The sequence below is a fragment of the Amaranthus tricolor genome, chromosome 1 (assembly GCF_026212465.1).
Source record: "Amaranthus tricolor cultivar Red isolate AtriRed21 chromosome 1, ASM2621246v1, whole genome shotgun sequence".
Taxonomy (NCBI): domain Eukaryota; kingdom Viridiplantae; phylum Streptophyta; class Magnoliopsida; order Caryophyllales; family Amaranthaceae; genus Amaranthus; species Amaranthus tricolor.
This window is the reverse complement of record NC_080047.1, coordinates 35,721,358-35,731,726: the sequence shown is the minus strand read 5'-3', so window position 1 is coordinate 35,731,726 and position 10,369 is coordinate 35,721,358. Positions and strand designations below refer to the sequence as shown.

The following is a 10,369-nucleotide window of genomic DNA, read 5'->3' as shown; positions in this document are numbered from 1 at the left end:
CGATCTTGTTTTATCTCTGGAAAGGTTTCATCTAGTTAGAAAAAAATCATTTTAACTGCTATTTTTAAACATATTTGAATTTGATTTTCATATTAAATCGGACCGTGTGTAGCTCCATTAACAATTATTTGCAATAGTAGAAATCTAAATCGAGATAGTGATGTAAGTGAAATTTCAATGTTGAATATTTCCTTGGTTGTTACTAGCTTTGTCTCTATGCTACAATTTTTATTTGTGTTTATTCCTTTCACTTTACAATAATTTTATTTTGTGTTGTGTATGCAATATTTTCTTTAATTTTTATCCTCATATTTTCTCTTTTTTTATCTCGATTTTAACTTATTCACACAATTTAGTGATCCCTATTAATTTCTTAGTACGTGTGTTATTAATGGATTGACATTGTTCCAATATGTCATTAACGAAGAGAGTACTCTTCCTATCCATATAAAATAGCATTATTTAACTAAAAAACTCATGCATATTTAAATTAAATAGTGTAATCTCATAGGAACAGAGAGAATATTATTAAAACAGAATAGAAATCCTTTAGGTCGTTGAAATAAGTGAGGGGAAAAGATGGGATCACAAAAAAAGAGAAGTCCGGTGAGCTCAGCATATTGGTACTAAATACACTCTACTCTCAAGTCTCAACAAAAAGCTTAGAGTACAATTTGGTATCATAACCATCTACATTGCGTTCTTTTGTCAATACAACCTGGATACCACCATACAAGTATTCCATTTGTCTCCTTCAATCTGTATTATTTGTTATTTTAGTTTATTTTATAGATTTATTTTGTATTATTTTTATATTTAAATTTTAATTTATTATTTTCTTTTAATTTCATATATATATTACAACTATCTATTTATTAATTTCATCAACGCAATTTAATCATCAATCTTTATTTATTACAAACATCTATGTTTTAAAATACAATATATTTTTTCTTTGCTACTAATTTAAGAGACATAGTAGATTCTATCTATCACCGTGAAAAAGCATTATTTAACTCACAAATAAAAAAACTTTTTGAGTCATATAATGCAAATTTAGTGGGATAATGAGAGTAGTTCTCTAAAGCTGTGGGCGCCCACTTCTATTCGTAGCCTACTCCTTTCTAATATTAAAGCAAACTACAAGTACTTGTTTGATAGTACAAGGATTTAGGTTTGCTATTTTTCCCAACTCATTGAAAATCGGAAATTTAGGATTTATCACTTAATTAATACTCCTAGTTTATTCTACTTTAATTTACTTCAAATAATTACAGGTTTAACTCAAAAAATATTTACTTTAAAAAATTACTTAATAATCATAAATTAGTTTGTTTATTCGTTAAAGACTTTTCTTTTTACCTTTCTAGCAATTAACAATGATTCAATTCATATGCTTTTAAAAAAAATTAAAAAAAAAATTTATTCTTTAGCCTTACTCCAATAAAAAAAAATCTCTACTTAGTTCATACCTACCACTACAAGTCTACAACCTCACTTTACTACTCACATCTCACAAAATTTATAGAAAATGTGAGGATAAAAACAATGAGTAAAACTAACTAAAATTAAAAATTTTAAGTAAGCTTTTTATTTTGTAGTGATTTTTTTTGCTTACACATAAATCAAAATATAAAAATTAAATTAAATTAACATAAAAACAAAGATATAAAACATAAAAAAATAACAAAAAAAAAAGAAAAAGAAAAAAAAACTAGAACTGTAAGTAAATTGGATTGAAATTAAATCTAGATGTGTTTACGCTAGAAGAATTTTTTAACCTGCAGAAACAGTTTTTAACGAAAATTTATCCTCTTATTTATTGTCAAGTTGCATTCATTATCTTAAACAATTCTATTATTAAAAAGTTCAATAATTGGTAGCATTATAAGAGTTTAAATCTGAGATCTCAAATTTCAATTATGTTAAAGGTTCAATCAAAATTTGTGAAAATAGGGTGTGCAAGCTCAGAAATCAATTTAAACTTATTTCAACATAAAAATTAAAATCATTAATGAATCTAGAAAGACATAACTGGATATATAAATTTGTTATTAGACTTGTACACAAAAGAACCCACACAGTACAAGTATTAACTACATGCAAGTCTGATGAGGTTCCAATAGAATTGCTATAACAAATAGATAGGGAGTATAGGACAATCATTTTCATTTTTTTATTACGATGTACGCTTGGAAAAGGGAAGGCTATATGAAAAGTGAAAACCGAATTCATAATCCTTTCTGAAAAGTGATATTTGTTCACCAACTAAGACAAAACCGATTTTTTATATGACAATAATAAAGTGGGATAAGGGTAAATTAAAAAAAAAAAAAAAAAAAGGGTAAAAAGATAAGCATGGGAATTATTTATAAGAACGCAACTTTTTAGGTACACAAAGAACAAAGCATAGGAAAGAAAAACACCCTTAAGAGTGAAGACCCTTGTCCTAAGCAATCAAATGAGATTTGTACATCATCAAAGTCTATAAAACTAAACAAACAGTTTGTTATTCGAGTTAGAAGAACATCAGTAAAGATTAACAAAAACCGAAAAATTTGCAAAGAAAAAACTCCTACCAATCCGCCGACTTTTCCCACCCCAAATATGCAATCGTCACGACGAATAAACGGCCTTTAAAAGAAAGATGAATTGTGAACAAGGGGCTTTTCAAATATAACTATCTTTTGTTAGTATAGTAAGCCCAGGCTGCTGAAAACAATCAAAACTTTTATGTGAACAATTTGAAACCAAACAAGTGAATAACTAATAAGTCTATACCAGCCGCGAAAGCCAATCTCTAGCTGAAAATAGTGGTCCAGAAGCTGGTTTTAGTTTTTTTTCATGTATAGTTCCTCCTCGATTTGCAGCAGCAGCTATGTACATCGACAATGTGAACAGACCGAACTTTAAAAGGAGTTTATTTGTATTATATTCCTACACTTGGAATGTTATCCAATGTGTACCCGTCGTAGTCGTAGTCGCTTGACCCAAGGCCTTCTTGCTGCTACAAACCAAACAATTCATGAGTTTTATGGGCTTAGGATGATTTCTCGCAGTCAAAAGCGGCTCCCCACCATCAAAAAAGAGTAAAAAGAAACAAGGAAAAGGCATAAGAAAGAAAAACATTGTACTCACAAAAACAAGGAACTAATAATAGTACAGATAGATTAATTAGGAAGCAAACGTATCAAAAATATTCTTGTATAGAACAAAAAGGGCTGCCTAAAGATTTTATGCCAAATAGTGAGAATAAGAGTGTGATTTGGGCATAAGAATTTATGTATAAGATTCAGATAGAACTGCCCGGGTTTGAATAAATAGTGAAAATGAAAGAGGTTATCGTTCATTTTTCTTATGAAACGTGATTCATCATCATCATACCTAGTGTATCCTACTTCTAAAAGCTTTTTAAGATATGTAATTACATATGTATCCCTGTTTGACTTAACAAGTATAGGTTAGATGCTCAACTTCCTCTTTGCCTTTTAAAGTTGAGACAAGGACATCTCTAAGATGGGATTATGCTTCTTTATATGAACAGAACAGACATATGGAAAACATGATCTGAATCTAGAAACTATTGTTAGATATTCTTTAAGTTGTCTTACCCATAGGAGGAATAACATAATGACATAATTGTGATGAATATTGGAATTTCGTTTTTTCTTTTAAATGGGAATGAACAATATATATGTAGTCAGTAGAAATAAATAGTGTTGAAGGGTTATTTGTTTAATTTTTGTGCTTTAAAGTGAGGCAAAATGAAAATGCAAAATCATTTCGAAAATAAAAAGAAAATGCAAAACAGCATTAGATTGTAGAAGTGGAAAACCAATCGTATTTAGTATCGATAAAACATAACTAAGACCTATTCGTTACCTGCTTAAGCAGTGCACTCATCAGATCATCCTGACTATAGTGTTCAGAAAAGAGACTAGTCCCCGGGTTCACCACATCAGATATGTTCTCCGACTTCACCCTTGAAGAATGATTAACGATTACGCTGTTGATGTTTTGATTAATGCCCTGTGTTCTGACATGTTGGTTTTCTAATCCAGTTGAAAACATCTGCTTCCCAGCAATGGCATTCCCATTCTGTTCGTTCTTATGAGAGGGAATATAGGACTGATTCACCAGAACTGAGGGTGCAACATTCACACTGCTTTGCATAGATGATACGTGTTGAGAGGACCCAGCATACGATATGTTGGGATTCTGCAACTGCCAATCTTGAGGCTTTTGCTGAAGATCGCTTAACATATCATAATTCCCGACAAATCTTCGTGTTACTTTAATATCAGGGCAAATTTCTTCTTGACTAAATCCCTTCGATGTCATAGATGTTATCCCAGGGTTACTACCAAGCGGGAAGCTATTGCCGGGTAATTCAGAAATTTGGTTCACAGAATAATCCACCACAGGGGCAGCTTGAGGAAGAGGATCATAAGGCACGGCATTTCTAGGTAGCACTGCACTACCAGTCCCATTTGACTGCAACGACTGCCCTATTGAGGGTTGAATCCGCGAAACTGGACAATTGACGTTTTCATTTATGATTTGAACCCGTGACTGTTGTGGGACCATCTGCTGCATTAGTAAAGTGTTATTTTGATGGCTAATAGAAGCATTAGTTTGCATGCTCAAATTCCCAAGGGTTTGTGAAGATTGATTCAACCCTGCAAGTTGTTTTGGTTCCATGGTTGTTGGGATCCCATGCAGCAGATTCATTTGCTTACTGACGTTGCTGATCTGCGCTTGTTGTGGCTCACCATATCTTAACTTGTTGTTTTCAAAACTAAAGAGATTTCTCTGGTCAACAAATGGCATTGACATGCCGGGCTTAATTGTTGGAGGGAGTCTAGTGTATGCTGCTAAAGTCTGAGCCGAAAGTTGACCAGTGGCCGCAAGAGTTTGAAGATCGATGCCTCCAAGGGATGACATTGAGCTGAAACCTGACTCCTGGGGCATAAATGAGCTGTTATGCTGTGATACTCCACTCAGTCGTCTCAGATACAAGCGGTATTTCTGCATTGAGCAAGCATAAGGTTTGAGTTCAGAGACTGGTCGTAAAAGAAAAGACAAGGGGTTGAAACTACATTTTTTTATACCTGAAGATGGCTGGCCACGTTTTCTCTTGTAAGCCCAGGAACGTTCATCAGCTCCAAAATTTTCTTAGGAACAGCTTCTGGAAACATACATCCAACAGAAAACATAAGCTGAGGGAAAAAGTAGAAGCAGACAATATTCAACATTGTAATACAATCCGCTAGCTAATTTGCCTAAGAATAGTCCAAAACTGACCATAATTTGCTTTATTCAATTTGCAATTCGCGAGAAGATTAGCAAATCATGTCACACTGATTTGACATATAAAAAGACAAACAATTTCAAGAAATGGATCAGTTAACCTTCCCTTCCAATAACACGTTGAATTTTCTTATCCATTCTTGGCTTTGAAAACATTAGTAAGAAAAAAGGCGATGGGTTATTGCTACTTTTCGAACTGCTTCCAACATCAGCAACACAGTTTCCAAATTAACATATCTTACAGGGTGCAAGTTTCAAGAATTCTTTCAAACTGAAACGAATAGACTGATTCGTGTGAATATAACAGAAAAAGAGTTAAATAGGCAAAGAGAAGAGTTCATACTGTCGATTCCAAGCTGGTTAACTGCGGCCACAAACTGCTGATGGAGCTCCACAGACCAAACTACTCGAGGTTTCTTGAGAGTTGTTGAATCATCCTTTTCCTCTGGCTCATCATCCTCGCCACTTTTCCTCTTCGCATTCTTCCAACTTCCATCGTTGGCAGGTGACGTGACTGTATCATCTGGTTTTTGCTGTCGGTCCCCTTCATCCCAACTCCCCGATTGTTCAATGTCTTTGTACTCCGTCCTCTTCTTCCTCACCACATGCTGCCATATGTTTTTGAGCGCCTCAATTCGCACAGGTTTGATTAAATAATCACAAGCTCCATGTGTAACACCCTTCATCACAACATGTTTGCTATCATCCGCAGACATCACTATTCCATAACACACACTTCATGTTAGACATTCAAAAGCAAACGTGAATCACAATATCAACTTAGGTAGTAAACGCTCGTTTATCGATACTTACTAATAACGGGAAGGTCCATTTCTAACCCAACATGCTCGAGGAGTTTGAATCCATCCATATCGGGCATATGTACATCGCTTATAACAACATCAAACCCGTTTCTATTCTCACGGAGCAAGGTCAAGGCATTCTCAGCTCTGTTTGTTTTGGTAACTAAGATCATGCAAAATTCAAACAAAATCACTTTGCAATCAAAATAAAATGTAACAAATCAATGATCTAAATAGCAAATAACATTTTATCAAAGATATTCAAGCCCCATTTACAAGTGCAAATTATTAAACATGTCTAAATCAATATTCAATGTAATCAAATTTGAAAGTTTGAGGGGTATACACTTCAAATTATTAACCAATGAATCTAGCATATTTCATTCATCCCCAAAACTTAATTTGTCCAAAAAAAAAATTGTTTTCCCAACCAAAATTACAAAATATTTCATAATAAAAGTAGGTTTTTTCATTTCATCCCATCTAAATATCTTAAATCTTTGACCAAACCCCATATGTTAAAACATTTAACACAAAATAAATAGAATAAACATATTATTTCCATACACAAACCCAATATATAATTAATTTAATTAGCCATCTAAATATACTTCATATTCTACTCAATTAACAAAAAAATAGAAATTACAGAAAAATAATAAAAATAACAGTTGGATCAACTCAAATTCAACCCAATAATTGATTGAAGTAGCAAAGAAAGTACAAAAAAGATTACCTTCATACCGACAAGTACGAAGCATCATTTCTAAAATGGTAAGGCAAGTTGGATCATCATCAACCACAAGAACCCGGAGACCCACCGGAAAATTATCATCTGCCGGCTTCCGGTTAACTGTAGAACTATGCAAAGTCATGGATCCCACTACCCCACCACCTAAATTCATCTCATCTAAACTTAAATCTTCTTAATAATGATAAAAAAATACCAGAAAAATAAAGGGGTTTGACCCACCAAAAATAATATCCCCAAAACAAGAAATAAAGATCGAATTTATCACGTAATTAAACTCTGCATGGATTAATTTAAAGTAAAACCCACTTTCAAAATTTCAACTTGAGATGAATTGGAATCTTGGAAATAGAAAAAATAATGAAATGATGAAAACACAGTATAAGATTCTTATTGGGTTTTTACTAAGTTTAACTAATGGGAAATTTTAAGGTGAAAGATAGGATTTTGGGAAACTCTGGTAGAAAATTTTTGACACCCAATTGCAAATTCAAGTTATTAAGCAAACCCAAGTTGAGATCTTCCTAAAAATTTGAGGGAAGAAGGGAGATAATTAGAGAGAGAAAATGAAGAAGAGAGAGAAAGAAAGATAAAAGCAAGAAGAATAAATTGATGTGTTTTTTGATAAAACTAAAAAATAAAAAATTATGAGGTTGAAGACATGGCTTTCATTTTATTGCAAGTTCAAAACTTCTTTTGGGTAAAATCTTTATTTCACGAAGATAATATAAAAATAAAAAAAATGAAATAAATAAATAATTGGGCATAAATATTTTATTAGAAAGTGGGTCTCTTTGATGAGTGTGGATCCAGCTCACAAACATACAGAACTAAAATAACAATTTCAAGTGACTAGTCATGTTATAGGGGATAGAAAGTGAAATTGAGGTTTTATAGGGTTATAAAAGTATATTCCTCCGTTAAAATATTCACACTCCATTATTGAATGTTGTGTAGAAAAAAATAGTTTTTTCATTTAAAATACTCCTACACACTTATATATGTCGTAAAAAAGATTATTATCAGTAACAAGTAGAATAAAACAAGAATGTATTAATTGGAGTATTAATTATGGTAAAAATTAAAAATATTGAAAGTACCAAGTGATAAATATTTTTGCCAACTAGACCTTAGCAAGTTGTACTGATTTTTTTGTGGTAATTGAAAAATCTTTACTTTCCCTTTCAAAGAGATCTTTCATAATTTCATACCCATAATAATTCGTCCTCATGGTTTAATGTTAGAATCGAGTCATTAGCAAAAAGCTACATGGTAATGCTTGGATAAATGAAAATGGAAAATCAATTCAATATAGTAATTTACTCAAATTAGAGGATTCTAATTATTACAAGATCAAACCCATATATTCAAAATCATGTTAAGATGAGGGGTTGAAGATACTCTTATGTAAAGGTATTTGGTAAAGTTTAAAAATATATTATAGTGTTATACTTACAAGTTACAATATTATAAAAGAACTAAATTTTCAAATTGCAATTTTATAATTTTTTTTCAAATGACGCGTTTTTATAATTTAAATATAATTGTGTGGCATTCAAAAAATTTTTATTATATTAGTTATGATTTTAAGTATTAAAGATAAATAGTCAAAAAGATTCTATTACATCAAATAATATAAATAAATTGTGTAGCATATCAATTTTGTACATAAAATTTTAAAAATTTTCAACTTTATATTATCTATATACAGATATATAGATATATGTATTGTCAGTTTATTCAATTATTATGTTGTTACAAATAATTTATATCATTTAATAAATTTTATTAGAAATATTATAACTTTGTATTAACAATATGCAATTGCATATTTTTTTGAATTTCTTTAAAATTTGTGTTTATATGTATTTTCATAATAACAAATTTTATGCATTTGATGTGTTTCTATAGTAGTAGTAGATAATATTGCATTTCAACATTTAAGTAAGAAAATTGATATTTATATTCTTTACGGCTATGCTAAAAAAGTTAAAATCAAATCATTATTATAATGACCAACATATGATTTGTTACATATTGTTTGGTGATAAATTTTCTAATTAATTATATTTTTTAACAACACAATTAATAGATACTAGTGGACAAATTTTTGCAATGCACAAATTTTATCAACATTAAAATACATATAAATATATATTTAAGGATAGAGACAATTGCATAATATAATTATTAAATTATGATATTAATAATATGTAATAACATATATAAGTATTTGAAAAAACATAATTATTGCTTGATTGAATAAATAATTATTAATTATATATTCTGCCCAAAATTAACTATTTTTGTAAAATTGATGATTTCATAAAAATATTTGCGCTGAAATTACATGCTTGCAAAATTATCGTCTACATAATTCAATAATTAATAATTTGTATGATGCTGAAATTATTTAAATTCGATAAAATTGTTTATATTATGAAAGATATGTATTGCTACATAAAATAGTTAATAATCAAAAATTATTTTTAAGAATGACAAATAATCATCACGATAACGCAAAAGAAACAAAAGATATATATATATATATATATATATATATATATATATATATATATATATATATATATATATATATATATATATATATATATATATATATATATATATATATATAAAAATTTTATATATATATATATATATATATATATATATATATATATATATATATATATATATATATATTATTGTTATGATAGTAAATCTAAATGTAGTTGCAGATTTTCTATTTTGAAGGCTATATTTTATTACATATTCTCTCTATTTCTCCCTCTTTCTTTAATTTTTATCTACGCATTTAAGTTAATTTTTAATCTTATCCAAACATTTCTCTCACTACTCTATTCAATAACTATTTACTAATCTTTTTTTTTTCCACCGAAGGCCTTTAAGATAAATTTGATGGGACAGAGATAGTACGTATTTATTGCACTAAAATTCATCTTTAGTAAAAACTATAATTAATTGTATTCTGCCTTTGTTTCATTCTGTGAATTTTCACAAATTTTATTTAATTTGTCATTTAAATTTTGAAATAATTTTTAATAGTGATTTTATAATTTTTTAAATATTTCTCTCATTTAAATTGTTAATATTGTTATTTGTTAGATAAGACGCATTACTTCAAAACTGTTAATATAAAAAGAACATGGAGCAATTCATATGTATGATAGTAGGTCTTTGTACGCAACGTGAGGTCTTAGAGTAGGCAGAGGCACATTTTAATAATATCAAAATATTTAGGTTGGATTAAACTTTTTGTGCTTTTGATTCACCACTTTTTGGGTTTTCCAGGAGAAAAAGCTATCACTAATTTCACTTTTCATTCTAATAAATACTACTCTACTCAATTCTGCAACCTCATAATAATATTAAGTGGCTTAATTATTTTGAAATTAATATATGGAAAACTCTATATAACAAAGAATCTTTATTTAATTTATATAATTTAATATTACTTTTACTTTAAAAACATAAATATTTA

General features: G+C 29.5%; 1 protein-coding gene across 2 annotated transcripts; it reads right to left on the bottom strand.

Moving 5' to 3' along the window:
* Positions 1-2,345: 2,345 nt before the first annotated feature.
* Positions 2,346-7,546, bottom strand: LOC130820178 (two-component response regulator ARR2-like). Of its 2 annotated transcripts, none has more exons than XM_057685451.1 (6): positions 6,850-7,546; positions 6,124-6,276; positions 5,654-6,028; positions 5,112-5,188; positions 3,883-5,028; positions 2,346-3,007 (listed from the first exon to the last, which is right to left on the bottom strand). In XM_057685451.1, the coding sequence occupies exons 1-6, from the start codon at positions 7,016-7,018 to the stop codon at positions 2,930-2,932; spliced, it is 1,998 nt and encodes a 665-aa protein (XP_057541434.1). In that variant the 5' UTR covers positions 7,019-7,546; the 3' UTR covers positions 2,346-2,929. The 2 variants fall into 2 exon arrangements, with proteins under 2 accessions (XP_057541434.1, XP_057541438.1); XM_057685455.1 differs by having other exon boundaries at positions 2,346-3,004.
* Between the last annotated feature and the right edge of the window lie 2,823 nt (positions 7,547-10,369).

Bases quoted from the DNA above. Each gene is read 5' to 3' on its own strand.
- LOC130820178 (XM_057685451.1), bottom strand. From the start codon at position 7,018: ATGAATTTAGGTGGTGGGGTAGTGGGATCCATGACTTTGCATAGTTCT. The intron at 6,277-6,849 runs GTAATCTTTTTT...GCATGATCTTAG, and splicing joins TCGTACTTGTCGGTATGAAG to TTACCAAAACAAACAGAGCT. The intron at 6,029-6,123 runs GTAAGTATCGAT...GTTATGGAATAG, and splicing joins AATGGACCTTCCCGTTATTA to TGATGTCTGCGGATGATAGC.